A 22564-nucleotide genomic window follows, 5' to 3' on the forward strand; every position below is an offset into this window, starting at 1 on the left:
CTCGACTTTCCGACTCCGAATGGCCCAAATCTAGCCAAAAGCAATTACATACCATAAATATAACTATAAGAAACTAGTCTAATTAATGAAATTAAGACTTTAGCAAGAAATTAGAAATTCGCCCCAAAAAGTCGACCCGGACCCACGTCTCGGAATTGGGTAAAATTCACAAAATACAAATACCCATTCAACCACGAGTTCAGTCGTATCAAAATTACTCAAATCCGATATCAAAATCTCAATCAAAACCCAAAAATTCGGTTGAAGAACTTTTTTCACTTTTCCCCAAACTTCTCAACCCAATTCTTAAATTAAAAGATTTATTTAATAATAAATTAGTGGGATATAACCAAAAACAAGTGAAGAATCATTACCCAATCGATGCCTTTGAAAATCCCTCAAAATCTCGTCCAAATTCGATCCCTCTATCTAAAGTTTTGATAAAAATGGCATAACCCTCGTTTTTGAAATATTTATAACTGCCGAGTGATTCCTTAATTATGATCGCGGAAATAGCCTTGCGATCGCGAAGCACAGCTGTCCCAGAATTTAACCCTACCCGCACGCGGAAAACTCCACGCGAACGCGATGCACTGGCTCTCAAACTTACGCTATCGCAAACGTCCCCACGCATTCATGATGAACAAAGCGTGTAGCCCAGCTTTAGCCTCCTTAACACGACGCGAACGCGACCTTGTCCACGTGTTCGCGAAGCACCACTTCATACCCATACGCGTTCACTTACTTCTGCCCACGAACTTGAAGATCAAGTCCTTCCTTTGCCCAGCTTAGCCTACGCGATCGCGGACCATCCCACTCGATCGTGAATAAGGAAACCAGATGCACCAGATCACAGAACTTCAGCCATCTTCCAAAATAAATTCTCAATCCGTTAGCCATCTGAAACTCACCCGAGGCCCTCGGGACCTCAACCAAACATACCAACAAGTCCTAAAATATCATACGAACTTAGTTAAGCCCTCAAATCACATCAAACAGTGCTAAAAGCACGAATCACACTCCAATTCAAACTTAATGAACTTTAAAACTTCAAACTTCTACAACCGATGCCGAAACCTATCAAATCACGTCCGATTGACCTCAAATTTTGCACACAAGTCACATTCGATATTACGGACCTACTCCAACTTCCGACCCCGATATCAAAAAGTCCACTCCCGGTCAAACTTACCAAAAATTTAACTTTCACCATTTTAAGCCTAATTCAGCTACAGACCTCCAATTCACAATCCAGACATGATCCTAAGTCCAAAATCACCCAATGGAGCTAACAGAACTGACGAAACTTTATTTCGGAGTCGTCTTCACACAATTCCAACTACGGTCGAAATCCTAGAACGTAAGCTTCCATTTTAGGGACTAAGTGTCCCAAATCACTTCGGAACCAAAAACAAAACCTCTCGGTAAGTCACATAAGCAATAAATAATACGGGAAAAGCAGTAAATAGGGGATCGGAACTAATACTCTCAAAACGATCGATCGGGTCGTTACATAATCGGTGACAGAGAAGATTGGTGGTGTTGCCCGTGAGGGTGGTGTGACTGGTGGAAGTGGTTTTTGTATGGTAGTTGTGTGGTAAAAGCTGGTGATGATTGGGTGATATTGTTAATTTAAACTCTATACAAAATTTGAATGAATCAGACCTATTTAGAAAGAATAAGCCATTACAGAGAAAAAATTAAATACACTTAATGAATTGACCGGTAAGATCTGAATGATTCATATTGAAACTTAAAAAAAAGTGTAGAAATGACATCATCTAACCACTTCGTCCAATCTTATTTAAAATATATAAAAATTTTAAAATTATTGGAAGTTTGATTAGTTTGACAACTTTAGATTGCTCATGCTCAAATTGACGTTTCTATTGAGAAAATCTCACTTTATACCCATTAAATCTAAATTATTTACCCTTTAATATCCAGGCCCAAACTATTTATTACTCCTACCCATGCGGCCCAAACTATTTACCCTGTTATTCATTTGGGTTTTAGGGTATTGGGAAAATCATAGAATAGCAATTTGGGTGCGCTAGAAAGTAATTTTTTCATCTGGGTGTTGTCCAAACCGGTTTGTTTCAAGAAATTGAGGACTAAATCGGGTTTTTTAAGGATTTCCATGAAGTTATCTTGGAAGATGTAGAGGTTGCTTCTTCTTTGGAGAATCCTAGAGAATTAATCAGGTATTTTACCAAGAAATGTGTCGGGGCAGGAGCTGGGGATTGCACTTGTTGAGTAGAAATATTGAGATACAGCTACTGCTTTGTCTCCGAATCTGACGAGCATATCGTTTAGCTATTGTAGATCCACAAAAAAACTCCATCGTCAATTGACATATTAGATGCCAAGCAATGTGAAGACTTGGGCATTGAGGGGGTTAGTTTATAGAAGCAGCTTGTTTCTCTTAATTAATGATTTAATTTTGCGTTTACCATGATTTTCTCCAGTTGATTGCTAGTTTTTTGCATTCCCCCCCCCCTCCCCAAATTCATCTACTTCATCTACTTGGGGTCCAAGTTAGATGACAGTCTTTTTGTTAACGAAGATGAAGCTGAAAAACTGTGTAGGGTTCTTAACTTATTCAGCATGGTAAAGAAGTTGTTGTACTTGTGTCTCGAGGAACATGTTTCAGGATTTTCTTCAAAATTTCCTGCAAGTGGTATTGAGCATCTATTACTTTGAATATCTTTGGAATTGATCAGATTTCAGTTGCTTGGCATATCATTACTTTTTATTAGCTCAAACTAACGAAGATTATGTGGATCAATTCTGCGCCACTAACGAAAATGGCTAGTTTCAATTCTGCTCCACTTTTTCTTGATTGTTCTTTCCATAGCTCTTGCTCTTCCTTGGCTTAAAATTTTTCTTTTGAAGATTTCTTGTTTGATTCAAAGTGGGTGCTGTTAAATATTGCTTATAATACCTTCTGAAGTTCATAATGAAATTTGATAGCATTTGGAGCTGATTTCAGATCAAAATTTTCAGCTAAAAATCGAAGAAGAACACAACTACCCAATAGTATATTGCTACGGTATACAATACGCTGTAGGAGTATATAGCTATACTGCAACAATATACTATTATAGTTTACAATATACTGCAATGGTATATTGTAATAATCGAAGAAGAACACAGTTACCTAACAGTATACCGCTACAGTATACAATATACTATAGGAATATATAGTTATACTGCAACAATATACTATTATAATATACAATATTTTGTTATAGTATACTGTAATAATATGCAATATACTATAACAGTATGCTGTAATAGTATACAATATACTATAATAGTATACTTATTACCCGTAAATTCACTTGCCTTCCCTTTTAATTTGCTTTAAGTTTTTACCCAGCGTGAGAGGCAAATTGAAAATGCAAAAAACAAAAAAAAAAATTATAGTATGCTATATAATGTAACGGTATACTCTTACAATTAGATCCTTTTTAGAATTTTTTGAAATTTTTATTGACAACTGATATTATTTCAGTTTAATAATTGAATTAATTTTTTTTTAACTCTTTGCATACAATTGTATACCCTGTTGATATAGCTATATACTACATTGGTATCATATGTTAGTTAATATTTTTGATTGTATTAGCTACATTTAATTGGTACACAATTTGATTTTCTTTAGTAATAATATTAAAAAAAAAGAATAATAAAAAATAGTGAAAACAGTAAATAAAATTAGATTATGAAGAGAATAAGAATATAAAGAAAAGAAGTTAAATGAAATTAGAAAAGAAAAAAAGACAAAAATAAGAAGAAAACGAGAAAATAGAAAAGGAGAAAAGAAAAAAAAAAGAATTGGAGAATAAAGAAAAAATTTCCCACAAAAAACTACTATGGTAGGAAATGTAATTAGTTTATGGGTAGAAAAACAAATGGGTAGACAAGGGTAAATAGTTTTATTTTTGTGGATAACTGTGTCAAAAACCCCTTTCTAAAGTTAGACTTTGTCAAGGCCTAAATTCAGACAGTGCATTCAAATTTTGGCTATTCCTTTAATAAGAATCCTAAAACGGCTATCTGTGCACTTCTCCCAACATATGGTGCCAAAGTTGCGCGCACCGGCTTGGACCTGGTCCAGTCAGACTGGGCCTATGCTGTAGACCCAGTTTAGAAAACAACAAATGGACTTCAATTAAGGCCCAAATCGCAAAACGAAAACCAAATAAAAACAAACGAACACCCTAAAACCCTACTTCTTCTTTTTCGACTCGCATAATTTTTCCAGCTTTAAGGTTTTCCCACATCCGCTGCACAAATGGTAACTGTCCAATCTGCAAATGCATAATTGATCAACTCTTTATTTAACTTTAGTTCTGTGTATATATGTGTAGTTATTATTTTTTGTTGAATCGTATTAGGGAAAAGGAACAGGTAGTTTTGGTAAGAGGAGGAACAAGACACACACACTGTGTGTGAGATGTGGTCGTCGTAGCTTCCACATCCAGAAGAGTCGTTGTTCAGCTTGTGCTTATCCTGCTGCTCGTCTCAGAAAATGTATGTTTTTTTCATTTTTGAAGTACCCTGTTTTTATATTGATATTTGCTTGTTGGTACTATAGAGAGATGTTTCAATGTTGGAAATCGATGTATTTTTTTATTTGATTATGAGCCTGTTTGGTTTGGATTAGAAAAAGGGTTGTCGTTGTTTAAATAAGTAACTGTAAGATACAGAGACGAACTTAGGATTTAAAGTTTATAATTTCATAAGATAAATATAGAGTTTGGATGAAGTTACTAGGTTCAGTCGACTGAACCCGTACACAAAGGGCTAGCAAGGTAGAATAATGGAAACGGGTCTGGAAGTGCATAGGATTTACGTTTCTTTGTTTACTTCTGTGATTCTTTCTGTAGCCATTGCCCTTTGTTTGTTGGATCTAGCATCTTTTATGGATGATAAATTTTTTTAAGGGGATGTTTAAAATTGACGTAATTTATTGTAACTTGATAAAAAGGTAGTGTTGAATCTCATCAAACTTTGGGCCTGTTTTGTTTGGATTATCCAAATTGTTTTCGGTTGGTGAATAAGCAATTATTAGATTATTGAATGCTTTTGTGTAATTAACTGGGTAAATTTGGTAATTTATTTGGGGTGGGGTGGGGGTGGGGTGGGGTGGGGGGGTTCTAAAGTTCACTAGTTATGGGGCTATTTTAAGCTTTATAAACAGGATCCAGACTCTGGTGCTGACTTTTTTTTGGTTGCAATGAGATAGAACTTGGGTTATTGTGGTAAAATTTCTGTTGGAGCTGGTAGGTGTAAGGACTAGATAAAATGAGTGGATTACCTGTATCTCCAGTTCAAATTGTCCATCGTGGATGATTATTAGTCAATTAATTGATATTTGAACATGCCTAGAATTCTCCCGTTCAAGATGAAATGAATGGGGACCAAAACTAGTCAAACTAAAAAAAAAAAGATGAAATGAATGGGGTTGGTTGCACTGTCTGGCCCACTCTTGTTTTGTTTTGGATTTTGTTTGGAAGGTCTTAAGTTTGGTATGCGGATAGCAATTGTGTGTGTTTGGGTTGGTTAGGAAAGAATTGGTTTCTGGATATATTGTGTTTGGATTATGTTATAAACCTCTAAAAATATTACTAACAAAAAAATCGTCTAAATGTATTTGCTACTGATCTTATTTCCAAAATGTTAAGCAAATTCTTTCTGGTCATATGGATCAAACAGGGGAAAAGGGAAAAGGGGAGATGGCCATAAGGTTAAACAGCTGGTATGCGAATATAAATTGGTTTCTAAATATCGAGATCTAAATGAAATAAAGGGGTGTGTGGCCCCACTTGGGAGCTTCATGAAGATTGTTTTTAAGTATCTGTTTCAAGCGCAACCTTTTTGTCCTATAAAAAAGAATAAATGGCTTGGGAACTTTTACACATTAGAAACGAATTGAAATTAGGGTTGTGGCTGATTTGCAGAAACAACTCAGAGATCCAATTGTTTTTTTTTTCCCGGAAACAATAGCTACAATGGTTTAGTTTTGAATACCAATCCAAGTGGTTTTGGAAAACAAAAAAGGTATCCGTATTTGCTGATTTCTTTCTGTGTTTTGCTGTAGATAACTGGAGCGTCAAGGCACTTAGGAGAAAGACCACTGGAACTGGCCGCATGAGGTACCTCCGCAATGTACCACGTAGGTTTAAGACCAACTTCAGAGAAGGTATGCCGTCTGTTATTATCTTTTGTAATTAGAGAATATTCTCTTGGACCCTCAATTTTACGACCTTGCGCATCTAACCTTCAATTTAGCAGATTCTCTAATAGACAACAACAACAACAACAACAACAACATACCAAGTATTATCCTACACCGTGGGGTCTGAAGAGGGTAGTGTGTACGCAGAGCTTACCCCTACCTTGTGAGGATAGAGAGGTTGTTAGATCCTCTAATAGACAAATGCGCTAATACTAACAACACTAACCTACAACTCATATATTCATGTGTGCTTTTTCTAGAGGCAATTTCATCTTCTAGGTGTCATTTTTAGGAAAAACGACTATTTTAAGGACATGCATGTGGTAAAAGATTTTTTTACCCTAATTGCCTCTTCTTTCGGCTACAAGGACAGAGATCTGAGAATCGATTTCTTGGTGGCTTTGTTCTGGGGGCATATATTTATCTTCAATTCGAGGGTTTCTTTTTTTGCCCAGATTCTGTTTCCTTTCTTTATCTGGGTTCCCTTGTCTTGATATATTCCTGCTTTAATCCTTTCTTTCTTATCCAACAAAATTATCCTTTTCCCCAAATGTCTGTTTACAAACTGGCACTCAGCTGTTGCTTAAGTTGTGGGCTAAGGCTATTTAAGCTTACCTAGTTTCTGCGTAGGATGGATCAATCTATCGTCCTAACAGAGTAAAGGTTAAATGTGCAAAGTGACATTATAGAATAGACCCAAAATGCAAGCAGGGTGTAAAAGAGGAACGATAATTGCAGCGTTTCTAAATGTATTTGGCGCTTGCATACTTCAGTTCTGTTATATGTGGGATTAACTAGTTTGTCTTTCTTTTGGGCACTGCAGGAACCGAGGCTGCTCCAAGGAAGAAGGGTGCTGCTGTGGCCTCTTAAGTTTCTAAAGAGGCAGTTCATCTGTTTCATTTTAATTTTTTGCTTTAGATTCCCTGATGAATCAAGTCTTGGATATTTGTACCTCGAGTATTATCTCTCATTTGTTAGTGTTGAGTGGTTCCTATTTAAGACAGAGATCCAATGATGATTGCCTTTTGTCCTTTATTTACTAGTTCTTTTACATTCCTAAGCGTAATAATTTGAAGTAAATGATGTCCTCTTAATCATCTGGATGACTGGTAGAAACTCCCATTTTGTACCGAAACCATTGTTACCTAAGGTGGTTGACCTCTGAAGTCATGTATCAACCTCCACGTAAAAGTAAAGTTCAATCTCGCCTTGGACCTTATACTAACTTTTATTTTATTAGTTGATGTATGACTGTAAATGGACACAATCTTCACAAAATTTCCTGCTTTTGTGAAGAGAAGTGCCTTCAAAATCAGACAGCTTGTATCCATAGCTGTGGTCCTTTAAAGACAAACTTTACACAGAACGTTGCATCCTGTAGATGCTCTCTTTGTTCTCTTAATTTGTGTCAATGGCCTTCACTGCTGCAAATACTAAGGTTTTTTGCGGAGCCTTGTTCTTAATCAACTCGTGCAATCAGATGAAATTTCTTTGAAGCGCCCAATCTTGTGGGCTTTCGTCTTATAAAATGTTTGGTGGGAGCAACTATTTTTTAAGTGTAAAATTTATGTGAGGTAAAATGGTTGATTGAGGGGACCAGATAGTGCATTTTCCTAGTTGCAACAAGTGCATTTATGGTGCGTTACTTATTCTGGTACAATTAAAGGAATACTGTTAGATTTATTGTGGGCCATATGATGAAATGTTTGTTGGTTTCTTCTTCACCTCTATTAACATATAACAAGCTCATCGCCACTTCAGTAAGTCCCTCACAATTTTTACGATAATCCAGCAAACAGAGCTGCAATTAAATTGTATATATTGTTATCCACCTACTTGAGAATCAGGAGATAACTCAAGCAAATGAACTTTCTTTCAACATTTAAGAACATTCCCTTGTTTGCATTTCTTCAAGAACTCGTTTTGCTATACAATTGTAATATGATAGATGCTGGATACAAAGAGATCAAAAACCATGTATTAGCAAGTCAGAAAATAAATAATGCCAGCATTTCTAATGATCCATTTCTTTGTCAAAACATGCATTACAAAGGTCAAAGAAAACTAGAGTTGTGTATATACAAGAGAAATGGCCCTGTTTCTTGGGCATTCTCCATTTGAGTTTTTCTAGCAACCAAAGCTCAAGCTAGTGCTAGACTCTTTGACCGGGTGAATTCTGAGAAGGATAACTAGTTGTAAGAAAGTATAACAATAACAATTACCTAAGGCAGTCACCAAAAGGCTCTTTTTCCCCAGTGTTACAGTAACTCAGGCTTCTAAGGCACAAGATTCTTGATGATGCCAATTGTACCCTGCACGTCCTTGCGCTTAAACATCACTTTTGACTCTTCCGTAAGCACTCACCAACACTGGTTAGTTCAGAGATGTTGGACAAAAATTTAGTCACAGCACCTATTAAGCATATGCTGCCAACTCAATGCTTCAGCCAATAGTTTCGCAGCTGAGACATGTGCAACAGTATCTCATCTCGACCTTGGTTGGTGACACTACTGGTCATAATCCAAGGTGGTACAGTTTGGAAGAACTTCTGTATCAACACTAGAAAATCCTGCAAATTCTCTTCAGGCCTTCTCCCTCCATTCTTCTTCTTTTTCCTCTTATCACACTTGGTGAAAACTAGTGTCATTGGGATCTGAAAAAGAGCACCCACGATACAACACAAAACTTAGAAAAGCGTCTTCATAAATAAACAGGAAAACATCAATATTTTTCCGAAAACCAAATTGGTCAGCGGTTTCTATTGATTGCTTAGGTGGGGGCAAAATGATATCCAAAGTAAGGGAGTAATCCATTTTCCTCTAATATTGAGTATAATGAGGTATGGTCTTGGAGTAGAAAGTTTAAATATAACACTTCATAGAATCACACAGAAAGTGCAAATGCGAACAAGGAACAACATAAAGGATTCAGAACTTGAAATGTTGAGCACATGGCAAAAGGAGGCCTCATATTCACATGATGTGATCTTGCAACTTCATTGTTCATAAAATCGGAATGGAGATAATTTAGACTGAATCACCTGATTCTGTCCCAACCAACTTGCATACTCAAGGTCAATCTTTTTTGCAGGGATGCTAGCATCTATGAGGAGGAAGACTGAGACAAGGGTTGGCCGGTTTAGGAAATAATCTTTGGTGAACTTAGCCCAATCTGTCCGTACTTCATGTGGCGCAGCTGCATACCTTCAGTATTTAACACAAGTTCAGCATTTGATCTTGAATATGCAAGTACTATTAAAAATGTCTTAGAAGACGGAGATAGCACACGGAAAGCATATAACGTTAACGATATCAATTTGAGGCACGAAAAGGAGTAAGATTATTCCAATGTTATTTGAGAGTGATAAAGACAGTGAAATTTGCAAAAATATGATTGGAAGAGCTTAAGAGAGGGGGTGTAGAGAAGTTGATTATCGTGAAAATAGATACAAAACAAAGTCCGGGCACAATAATTTGTTTTGAAGTGGATTCACAGAAGAAAGGGAATTCAACAGTTGCATGAAGTCGCTCTAAAGAACATGTCCGCTTGGTGCTCAAGCATTTATGAACATCTTCTTCTGTCTCTTCGATAGCTTGCTAAACCTAGTCAAGCAGGCTAAAACATTGCATCAAGCTCTCAGAGTATGATGAGTAATTGTTCAGTTCAGGTCAATGTTTTAACAATAGTCTCTAATCCAAAATCGCAGCATCATGCAAGGTCCTGATTCACAGTTTCTAACAAACAGAAGCAATCACGAGTTTCCTCTTCATGAAATAAAGTTCCTATATGTGAATTTAGTCAACATTTCTGAAAGACCTAGAATGATAGAGTAGACATCTCAAGCTACTAGGAATTTTACTTATTCAATATGCAACTAGAAAGCCATCGGATAAGCTATCATGAGAATGCATCGGCAAGGCCAGAATGTGAGCGTCACATTTAACAGTAGTCTTTCGAATGCTGCAGGAAAAGTATACACAACTTTCTTAAAACATTCTGCAGTTAAGTCCATACCCGTAGCCTGGTAAATCTACAAGGTACCAGCTCTCATTGATCCGGAAATGATTGATGCATTGTGTCTTCCCTGAAATTAGATAGAAGAACGGGCTTAATTATACGGTTTCTTATTGCAGATTTGTAAAGAAATTCTTGAAAGGAGAAAATATCAGAGCTTCAGTAGCTGCAGGTCGGATTTAATTTTACATATAAAAGAAAAACAGTTTACTTTCATTCAAGTCCCCCAGAAAATTTTGCGTGCCTATCTAAACATAGAGAGCACTTACAAGAAATCAAATTTCTCAGAAAGAATGAAATAGCATGTACTATCAAAATTTCCATGTACTGAGCTGCTAAACAAATCATATTAACCACGTCGTATTTACCACACCTTAATGGAAACAAAAACTTAGAACCTATACAGTTTCACTGGAGTTAATAAAGCAAGAGAAGGAGCTGGCAGTTTCTAGCCACCAGGAAGAATTGGCATGCAGCACAAAGCTGAAAAATCTAGTAAAATTGAGATAGGTAAAGACAGAACCGAGTGCTTGTGGTCTTTGATGAGCGGTACGAGGACCATTTATCAAGTAGTATACCAGGAAACTCTAAAACAGTTGCTCAGCTCTCACACTGGAATGCCGGCTAATGATAATGGAGAATGGCAGAGGCACTTAAAGGAAATTTGATGAAAGAATGAGATAAAAACTGCTGGAACTGCATTGAATCTTTCTACTGTATCATATGCCTTTTATAAGTCATTGAACACGACATGCATATCTTTCTTCCTCTCACGATAAACTTCAATCAATCTCCTTAGCAAAAATATAGACTCCTCATTCCATTGTAGATCTATAGGGCATAAATCTAGATTGGTTCTCTGTCACTCTTATAGTGTCCCTAAGTCTACTAACTACTCATAAGTTTAATGTCATGATAGTTTGCACCTAAGTTGCTCGACACGGCAGTTTAGGTGCAACATCTGTGTCGATACGACACTAGTATGGGTGAGGGTATGGGATCCATACCGGATCTGGTCAAACAATTTTGGGTACTTTGACCACGGAAGACGAAAAAATTCGAGACGAGATACAATTTGATTCCCGAAATCAGATCCTTATCTAGGAAATCAATCCTTCACTTAACTACAACTTGAGAATAAAAAAGAAACCCATACTTTACAAGCTATACATAAGTATTCCACAAAAGTTATCATAATTTAGAGATATTTTTATATTTATATTTTTTGAATTATTTTTAGGAAGGGGAGCAGATATGCAGGGTAAGGCTGCGTATAATAGACTTGTGGTCCGGCCCTTCCCCGGACACCGCGCATAGCGGGAGCTTAGTGCACCGGGCTGCCCTTTTTTGAATTATTTTTAGCCGAATCACTGCACCCGTATCCGTACTAGGATCCGTATCCCCAAATCTTATAATTCACATCTCGAAGGATCTGACCTCTAGATCCGCACCCATATCGGGCACCCACACTCATGCCCGAGCAACTTAGGTTTGCACAACTTTGAATGCCTTCTTTATTTTTATAAACTAGATTCAGGGTACTCTATCTCCACCCATCGGGCATCCTACCACTTTCCAATAAATAGTTTGGTAAGCTATCCTACTCCAACCTTTCCAGGACTCTTCCAAACATCTATGGGGATACCATTTGCACCATAATCTTTCTAATCCTGATATATGTCATAGCATCCTTACCTCCGTTGGCCTAATTCTACAAGTGTAGCTAAAGTTCTATCATGCACAAATGTTTGGAGATCTAGAATGTTGTTATCGGGGTTTGAGTTAAATAAATTTATCAAAATAGCCCCTTTATCTCTCCTGGATCTCATTATCTTCTGTCGATACTTGTTGAGAATCGTTTTTTACACTTCCACCTGAGTTAAGTCCTTACTTCTCTTCTCTCTTAGTCGCGTCAGTTTAAACATTTCTTTCTCCCCAATTGTTTCCTTAGCTTTTGTTAAAGCCATCTAGGGCTTCTCCGCGAGCTTTTTCTTTCTTGTGATCGGTATCTCCCTCGAGCTTTACTAGTATTTTAAGCTTCCCTCTTATCTCTCTTGTACTCTTCAAAGGCTTCTCTATCTTTTGCTTTTGGCAACTTCCTATAGCATTATCTTTTAGCTCTAATAACTCTTTGCACCTTCTCATTCCACCACTAAGATTCTTGAGGTTGAGGTCTTATACCTTTAGAGACACCTAACACTTTGTTTGCTACTCTTTTAATTGAACCTGACAATTCTTCCCATAGGATGTCAACATCCCCCTCCAAGTCCCATGCTCCCTCCTCACGTAGTTTTTCTTGAAATGCTAACTAGTTAGCGCATTTATTTGCCCACCACTGAATTCTCGATTACTTGCAAGTTGTCTCCTTTCTCACTCTCACTCTCGCCTCGCGTTTTACATCCAAGACCACCAACCTATGTTAGGTGGTCATCACTTCTTCTGGTATAACTATACAGTCCTTATATGTTCTATAACGTCTTCGAGTAAGAATAAAGCCATTTTGACTATGGTTTACCCGACTCTAGATGTTCAGGGGCGAGTATTTTTTTTGGTTAAATTATGTGTTAGCTACACAAAATCATAAGCTAAAGCGAACTCTAGGATAGCCTTTCCCTCATCGTTCCTAGTGCCATAACCATATCTTATGTACTTGGTCATTATTGTTGAACTGTGTGACCATCTCATCTAAAAGCATAAGCTATTAGAAAAAGCATACTTAATTTACTTAATTGTCTCTTTCATCTAAAAGCTTATACTATTAGAGAGAGCATACTTTATTTACTTAATTGTCTCTTCGACAACTATCTTTATCGACATGACCTTTTTTTCTTTTTTTGATTGAGCGAGAAATCCGTCTGGTGCCGATCCTTTTGGACCAACCGCAGCCTTCGAAACTCGGTGGATAATAGGCCCGCCCCTCTACCCTTCTCCACTTAAATACCAGGCTTTGCTTTACATGGTGTGGGGGCTTGAACATGTGACCTAAGACACAAATCCACCACCCTTTGCCACTTGAGCTAGGCCCCGGGGGCTTATCGACATGACCTTTTAGATCTCCCTTAATAAAGATCTGATGGTCGCATGGAATCCCTTTAACTAAGGTGTTCATATATTCCCCAAGCTCGCTTCAAATAATTTAATTGCTCGGAACTTGTTGATAGCCACTTCAATGGATTTGTTCTTCTTTATGTTATCCCAATCCTTACTGCTACCCCTGTTACCTTCTAGCTTCACCCAAAACTTGGCTATTAAGTTTTCAAAAGTCTATATGATTCGTAATCCATACAAATTTTACCTTATGAGAAGTTAATCATAATGCTGAAGCCACACAAACATGTAATCAATTATGAAAAGTTTCAAAATTTCTCTGTCAACATCAAGTGAAGACCTTTTTTGATGAAGTAAGATGTTATATTACTGGCATCAAGAAGATGCAAAAACATTACAAAAGAGGTTGGTTAGCTCCTTTTACACAAAAATACAGTTCTAGTCAGGAAGCTAACCAAAAGCACCAAAAACCTAAGGTTGGCAATCAAGCCAAAGTCAAAGAGCTAATTAAATCTAGAAATGAAATTAACTCATTTACAGGGGAAAGGTTGCTCCAGTTATATAGATTCCTAAGGCACTTTGCTTTCAGGGAGCAGTTGGGAGTTGTTATGCCATCAAAGCATTTGCGATTCCTTTTTGTCTAAATACACCAAAATATACTTGCTGGGATCATCTGCAATATCTCCTTGATGGTTCTGTCAACTTTATCAAGTGAGACCTACTATTTTAGCTATACTCAAAAATCTATCTTTAATGAACCAAAGCACCCTCAAAACTCACATCTTTTCTACAATCAAGAATCACACTTGATCAAATTAATAGTCATTCAACAAAAGTTTTAACCATAATGCTGAAGCCACACATACATGTAAATGTGTAATCAACAATGAAATCATAAATTTCTCTATCAAGTGAAACCTAAAAAAAAATATTTTTAATGAACCAAAGAACCCTAATAAATCACATCTTTTCTAGAATCAAGAATCACAGGTTATCAAATTTACAGCCATTCTACAAAAGATTTCAAGCAAAGAACATATGAAAACCTGGTTTCTTGGAAGTAAGAGCAAGCTTTTTACGCTTCACAAGCGAGTTAAGCAAAGAAGATTTGCCCACATTGGACCTCCCAACAAGAGCAAACTCAGGCTTTCCATCAGAGGGACATTCCTCAGTCTCCACACTGCTCTTCACAAACTCAGCTTGCTCCACTTGAGCATCCCCAGCATATTTGCTAAGCACAATATTTGACCCTTTTAAAATCCTAGCACTCAAGGGCCTTGAACCAGAAGAAATATCAGTATCAGGTGGAACAAATAGCTTTTCAACTGAAATTTCTATGTGGGAATTTTGTTCTTGAACATCTTCAAGTTCCAAATTCTTGGTTTGTGAGTCTGGGTTTTGGAGGAGTGTGTTGGCTGCTGCTGTAACTGATGAAAAATGGGAAACTGGGGTTGTTTTAGATTTGGATAAGAGTGTGGAGGTTATGAGAATCTTGGGTTTTGGGCAGAAAATGGAGAAGTGGGAATGGAGTTTAGGAAGATGAGTGATAAACATCTTGTTTTGGTTCTCTGCGAAGCCACTGCCACCATGGTTTTGTTGGGTTTTGCTGTGGTTTGGAAAAGATATTTCCACTTCTTCTTTTTCTCATGTTGGTCCTTTGGGATAAGATAAATTTCAGAACATCCTTGAGATATGATGACAATTACAAATTGCTCCTTTTAAGTTTCAAAATGTGCTAAAAATTAAAATTTCCATTAGCTTAAACTAGTTTCTCCATACTGCTGAATCATACCATAAACTACTTCCAATATTACGTTTAACCTAGCAAGAAAATATTTAAAAGATAAAAGTTCAGAAATTTGATAGAAAGAATAAAAATTGAAATGTTTTTGTAATTTTTGTTTCAAAAGTTTTCTAATTAAGATCCCAATGAGGTTGTATTATTCATCTCGTCACTCTTTCTAGCTAATTACCAATAGCGCAAGACCCTTTAATTGCATCTTTTATGATAAACAATAGCGTAAGTGGTATATCATGTTGAATCTTAAATAATAATAAAGCCATAGAATACTAATAAATTGGGATCTACCTCTATTCATTACAACCCATTATGTTTCCATCTTTCTAATACAATATGGCACATCATCACATTTTTTCGAAAAAAAAGAAAATTCTAAGAAGTTTAAGTTCTTCCATTTATCATCGTTACCTTTTCTATGTTTTGAAATCAATAAACCAGTTATACTATATAGCATTTCTTCGTTGGCTTATAGATTCTATTTGGTATGCTACATTTTATGAACATTAGTAACTAATTTGAAGGGTTACATCCTTCAAATAAATTTGATTTCTTTACTTAATTCCTGTATAAATCGAGGTTTAGATTTTCTATAAGAGTATCTAGATTTTTTTAATATTTTAGTTTTGATGTTCTAAATTTTATACTATCTAATATTAAAATAATATTTTGCTAGATATAGAAGTGTCGTAATAAAGCAAATGAAGTACAAAATTTCTGCTGATAAAATGAATGAAAAGTATATTCAACTGTTTGCTTTTGTTTATATTTGATGAATATCATGTGGTTAGGCATCATTTTAGAAATGCATCTTTTTTTTGGGGGGGTCAATATGTTTCTTTACCTTTCAAAACAAATCAGACATGTAAATGAAATACATGAATTCTTAGAAATTAGAAAGTACCTAAACAAAATACACCGCAATAAATCGAGAAAGATAATGAGGTAAATATAATCACACATCTTCTAGTATCAAGAATGGAAAAATCTCTGACTTTGTTGTCTACCAAATGGTTTCATATTTGAATAGATTTCTTTCTTTTATCTCCTCAGAATGTCTTGTCAATAAGAATGCACTACTGGTTTCAAGATAATCTCATCCAAATAAAAAAAAATCAAAGTGAAAAGGCAGGCAATAATAATTAGGACTTTTTGAAAAGGAAGCAGTGGTTGGAAACAATGGGAACCGTTAATGAGTATATGAAGGGTTGCATCCCTTCAATTAAATTTAGCTTTTTTTTTATTTACTTTTTTTGGTATATGTTGGGTATTTAGATAATTTAGAAGGGTATTTTAGTAATTCAACTTCTTGTTTTTGGTGTTTCCACTTTTATAATAATATAGATATAGATTTTATAATAATATAGATATAACAGTGTAAAGGAGCAAGTTATTTATTTTATTTTTTTGGGTTATTAAATTGACTTATTATAAATGATTACTCTTTTCGTCCCATTTTATATGATACTAGTATTAGGACCCGCGCGATGCGCGGACATAAAGCATATTAAATTATGATTTGGGTTATTTAAATTATGTGCAAATAACCTTAAATTAAACCTTCTATATATAAATTATAAATAATTATTTGATATTAATTAAGAAGCAGGACATGAAATCATTTTTAAAATCTCATAGTGGATAATTTGTTTTCTTTTTCTATATCGGTAATAACCCAACCCTTGTATTATATTTTACGGTCAATATTAAAGAATACTATACATGTAACATTGTGATCTGTCTTGTTTGAGCACATTAAATTATATTATTTTAACAAAATTCTTACTACCACTTTATTTTTCATCTCAAATTCAAATATCTTATCCTTCTACAATTTTAGACATAATTTTTTTCTCTTTTATGTTCCTTGCTTATAGTAGATGCATTATTTATTACTTAATATTTTTATACTATAATGTGATCTTTTATTAATCTTGTTTATTACCCTTTTAATAATCATCAATAAATGTAAAAAAAAAGTTATTCTTGAAATTTAATGTATTTTTACACTATTATCCACTTACTCGGATCTCTTCAAATCTATTAATAATATTTTTTACTACAATTTAATAATTTTATTTATTTATTTTTAATAAATTTGAAAATATAAGTATCCTCGCGCTATCTCTATTTTTCTCTCTATACATAATTTTTTTACCTATACTCAAAATAAATAGATTTTCAAACAATTTTCTACTCAATTAAAAATTCAAAATGAAGTATGATACTTTTCTTATATTTGATAGTTTTCTATCGGAAACATATATATCACATTTATTTTAGAATTTAACTTTGAATTAGTCTAAAAATTAATATATAAGTTCTTTTATAATGTTCAAATCTATTGAATTTTCTTATAATTATTTTTTATATTACGTGTATTTATTTTATAATCTATTGATACAAATTTGGCTTTTAAGAACTTTCTAATCTCAAATTCAAATAGTCTTTCCCTTTTATTTCTAATAGTAAATTTTCAATAATTTAACGTGATTTTGCTATTTCTTTTTAAACTAATATATAGTCTTATAACGTTATGTGATTTTTCATTAACTTGTAACTTTATTTAATATCATTATCAACTACTATTCTTAAATAATATAGATAAATATATATTTTTTTTAATCACAAAATAAATATTTTGTTTTGTTTCAAGAATATTGCTTGAAAATTTTAAATTATTTAACTTTTAATAATATTTGTAAGTATTGTATATTTACTTTATTTTATTTTCTAACCATATGATTATAAATATCCTCACATTATCTCTAATTTATTTTTATTATTCAATATTTTTAGTTTTTGATTTTATCTATTAGACTTGAGTTACGTGGATATCCATATTATGACTTTTCTTATCACAATATAAAAAAACTTTCTCATCTCAAATTTAAATTAGTTTTTACCCTTTTTCTCTATGATAAAAATATGAATTTTCTATTATTATTATTTTTGATATTATATTATTCAATTCCTAATATTATTACACTGTCATGTGGATTTTTATTAGCTTGTGTGAATTTAATATCAATTTATCACACTCATTCTAATACACTATAGATAAAAATTAAATAACTTTCTCATCTCAAATTCAAATAATTTTATCATTCTATTTTCTAAATTGGAACGTATTTTCAAAAATTTATGTTATGCTTTTAAACTTAAACTAACTGCACTCAATTCAAATATTAATCATACAAAAATATTTTCTATTATTTGAACACATTATATATAAACGTTGTAATATTTTACGTATAAAATATTTGTTTGCCCGATTTATCAATATTAATATGACTTTATTATTCTTATTATTAAAATAGTTTTTACTGATTATTTAATTTTTTTCTTAACTTATAAATAATTTATATCCTTTATGTAAGATCTTATTTTGTTGCTTGAATTTCTTTAATTTTAAACTCAATAGCTCTTTAACATCTTAAGTAAATTTTGATTTTATTTTATATTTTAACTTACACCAAAATATAAATAGTCATAGATTATCTGAATTTACGTATTTTATTTTTTTTATTTTTTATTATAATTTTTATTAATTTTTATCTCCATATTTCTAGCTAACATAGAAGAAATCTATGACTGGATCAATATATAGATATAAATATAGATATAGATGTAGATATAGATATAGATACAAATATAAATATAGATATACAAATTAGATTTTTCTAGGATCTATTTAGATTATGTATAAAATTCATTAAACTACTTTCATTAAATATGTTTCCATTTATAATTCAAATTTTTAATGTTGTCTTAAAATTGCCAAGTGGCTTCATTTTAGCTTGCCACTTGGTTTAACCACATGCTTCACTACTCTCCTTTTAATACAATATAGATTATTACATTGGACAAGAAATTTAAAAAAAATATAGAGACTTTCGAAACTTATAATAAAAAACAGCTATAAATATTTGTTTTGCAATGAATCATCTCATTAAGGATAAGACATGAAATTTCAGATAAATTATTTTTAAAAGAGTATAACATAAATTAGGATAGCGAGAGTAATATGTTGTTTCCTGTGAGAAAATCAATGGTGAATTATTTTGTGCGACATTTTAAATATAATATGCTGACATGAGGATATTTTTTGTAAAATCACAAATGGGATCCAAATATTATTTTAGATCATATATTTCAATTTCAAGTGTGATTTTTTTTAATACTCTTGTGTAAAATTCGATTATCTCGAATTTATTTCATGATATGCGTCAAATAAGAGTTGATGAATATTAATATCCAAGTTATACGTTGATCACGAAAGGAGTTTGAGTCCCTTGGTCCAAACTGTCAAAAACTACTTACTTTGCAAAGTATTTTTATTCAAAAGTACTTTTCGGAAAAAAGTGCTTTTAGAGAATAACAATTTATATTTGGCCAAATTTTTTGAAAAGTGTATTGGTTGAAAAAATGCATGACACATGGATCAATAGCGAGGTGACAAGTGGAACTTATGTTGGGTCAATAAAGAAAGACAGAAAGGCACGGATAAAATACCCACGGTGTTTTATCACAGAAGGTACTGGATCTGATATCTGGAAAGAGGAAATAGGCACGAGATGCATGAAGACCATAAAAGGGGAAGGTTCATGAATCGGTTGTAAATATGAAAAGGGAATCAACACTAGCTCTGATTGCACGATCCTCTATTATTACCGTGACTGTTACAAGTAAATTTGGTAACAGGTAATTAAGGTAAATAATGCCAATAATGAGTCAGAATTAAGTAAAGAAATAATTACAATTGTGTATCCTTATATAAGGACCCTTGCCTCATTTTGTACGATCATCTGAATATTTTCAAATATATGCAGTCAATATTTTATTTTGCTTGATCAAGATTTTAATTCGCAATTCTGGGAGAAATTAGCAATCAACAACAAGCTTTCTTTCTTTTACTTATTATTTCAATTACTTATTTTATTCTTATATTTCTAAGAAAGTGAAGTAAATTCGGTTATCAGTAACCCGTTTTTTTTTAATATTAGCTTCCACCACGAAAACTGTTTTTGGGTTAAACAAATTTGTTCCGTTACCGTAAATCTGATAATCTGTTCACTTTTCAATTTTTTTAGCAACAAAACATGTCTACTGCTAACGAAATTGATCAGGTGGGTGATAGAGGTCAACAACGCGGAACTCCACAACATCACACACCCACAGCCACTCCGCAGCATTCATGAGAAAGTTCACATGAAAGTTCTGCTACTCGTACCGATGGGCAACAACTAAGCAAACAAGCTAACGAGCAAGATACATTGAAGCAGTTGATTGCATAACACGTGAATGAAGCACTACAGGCTTTTGCGACTGGATTGCCCAACGTTGTGCAGACTCCTCCACCAGTAAATACCACCATGGAAAATCCGCGTTCAGGGATTGACAATTTAGGAAGTGGAGAAATACCAAACGAATCCAGAGATGGAGGATCCGGTACACCGAATAATTCCAATTTACAAAGTTTAGTACTAACTTTGCAGAAATAACTCAGGAAGAAAAATGAGCGGATAGAGCAAATACCTGACATGTCTCCAATAACCAAAGGTGTGGATATTGACAAATATTCGCAGCAAGCCTGGAAGTCAAGTGCAGCACCTTTACCAATTCCCAAAGAGATTAAAATGCTAGATATCCCAAAATATGTTGGGACATCCGAGCCACGAGATCACGTTACTACATTCACCACAGGGGTCAAAGGCAATGATTTAACCAAGCAGGAAATTGAATTGGTCTTGGTAAAAAAAATTAGTGAAACTCTCACGAAAGGGGCGTTAATATGGTACTCACTCTTACCTGAAAACTCTATTGAATCTTTTGCTGACTTTGCAGATTCATTTATAAAAGCACATTTGGGGACCCAAAAAGTAGAAAAAAGGATGGAAGATATCTTCAAAGTTAAACAGGAAAGCACGGAGTTGCTCAGGGAATTCATAGATAGATTCCAACGTGAGAAGATGATGCTACCACGAGTACCTGATAACTGGGCGGCTATGGAGTTCGCAAGTAATTTGAATGAGACAAATTCAGAAGCCACAAGAAGGTTGAAAGAGTGTTTGCGGGAGTTTCCTGTAACTACTTGGAACGACGTATACAATCGATACAGTACAAATCTGCAAATAGAAGAAGACACGGTTACTCAACCAAGGGTAGAAGAAAGGCTAGGATCTAAACGTACAGAAACGGGAAAAAGTATGGTAAGAACAGGTACGAGCCCTACACGGGACCTGCGGAATGAAATTCCAAATCTAAATAAGAACATGCACGATTTGATTCAAGATCAAGACAAAAGGAGACGAGTTCCTCTTCCTGATTCAAAAAGGAAAGGGACACAAGAGGCAACGATTCAAACTCTCAAGCAAAAATGGGAGATTACGGTTTCAATGTCAGTACATCTGAATTGGTGGTTGTTCTAAGAGGAATGGGAGACAAGGTACGTTGGCCAAAAGAAATAAGGTCAGATCCTAGCAAAAGGAATCAGGAATTTTGGTGTGAGTTTCACAATGATCATGGTCATAGAACAGTAGATCACAGGCTCTTATATGGGGAAGTTGAATATCTACTGAAGCAAGGCTATCTCACTGATCTGCATAGTGAGAAAGGAAAACAATCTTAAAAGAAAAATAGGCAAGAACCACCCAATCCCTGCCTCAAAAAAGAATGGTAAACGTCATAACCAGGGGAGATAAAGTTAACAGGGTAGTGCAGACGGCTGCGAGAAAGACATCTAAGGTTACTGTTACCCACGGGAAACGGGTTCAACAAGTTTTGGAAGGAGACAACATAGTGTTCGATGATGAAGACGTTGGTAATATCTTTACTTGTACATGATACTAATGTTAAACGAGTTTGATTGACCCAAGTAGCAATAAATATCATTCTACTGAGACCGGTGAATGGGATGCAAGCGAATGATCGAATCATACCAAAAGCACGGTCATTATCTAGGTTCGATAATTCAAGCATCGTCACGAAAGGAGAAGCTGTATTGGCTACATTTGCATATGGTGTCATCAAAGACGCTAAATTCCAGGTAATAGATGCGGACATGGCCTATAACATAATCTTGTGAAGGCCATAGATAAATGATGTGGATGTGGTCCCGTCAATGTTGCATCAAGTAATCGAGTTCCATGAAATATCAATTCAGTGGTGACCGCAAATGCAACATCCGACAACGGAGGTGCGAAATAGCAATTAAAGAACTCAGTTGATGATAATTTAACGTAGACCTCAACTGGAAGTCCGAGAGGTCAAGCTAATATAGATTCGAGACCTAATATGATTCAAGAACCAGAGAAAAATGAGGATATCAAAACAACCACGGAGGAGCTTGAAGCTGTTATAGTATTCGTCTACTGGCCTGACAGAATAGTTTATATCGGAGCAAACTTGAGCTCGAAAATGAAAGGTAAGTTAATTGAATTTTTTCGTGCTAATGC

At 34.5% G+C, this 22564-nt stretch overlaps 2 protein-coding genes across 2 annotated transcripts; one reads left to right on the top strand and one right to left on the bottom strand.

Moving 5' to 3' along the window:
* The first annotated feature begins 4192 nt into the window (after positions 1-4192).
* LOC109241056 (60S ribosomal protein L37) lies at positions 4193-7313 on the top strand. The gene is made up of 4 exons (XM_019407767.1): positions 4193-4303; positions 4404-4539; positions 6110-6211; positions 7071-7313. Exons 1-4 carry the CDS (start codon positions 4301-4303, stop codon positions 7115-7117), a joined length of 288 nt encoding a protein of 95 aa, XP_019263312.1. The 5' UTR covers positions 4193-4300; the 3' UTR covers positions 7118-7313.
* Positions 7314-8203: 890 nt separating this feature from the next.
* On the bottom strand, positions 8204-14928 carry LOC109241057 (GTP-binding protein At2g22870). The gene is made up of 4 exons (XM_019407768.1): positions 14356-14928; positions 10262-10331; positions 9288-9450; positions 8204-8900 (listed from the first exon to the last, which is right to left on the bottom strand). The coding sequence occupies exons 1-4, from the start codon at positions 14861-14863 to the stop codon at positions 8682-8684; spliced, it is 960 nt and encodes a 319-aa protein (XP_019263313.1). The 5' UTR covers positions 14864-14928; the 3' UTR covers positions 8204-8681.
* Positions 14929-22564: the final 7636 nt, after the last annotated feature.

Source organism: Nicotiana attenuata, unplaced genomic scaffold (genome assembly GCF_001879085.1).
Source record: "Nicotiana attenuata strain UT unplaced genomic scaffold, NIATTr2, whole genome shotgun sequence".
In the NCBI taxonomy this organism is placed as follows: Eukaryota; Viridiplantae; Streptophyta; class Magnoliopsida; order Solanales; family Solanaceae; genus Nicotiana; species Nicotiana attenuata.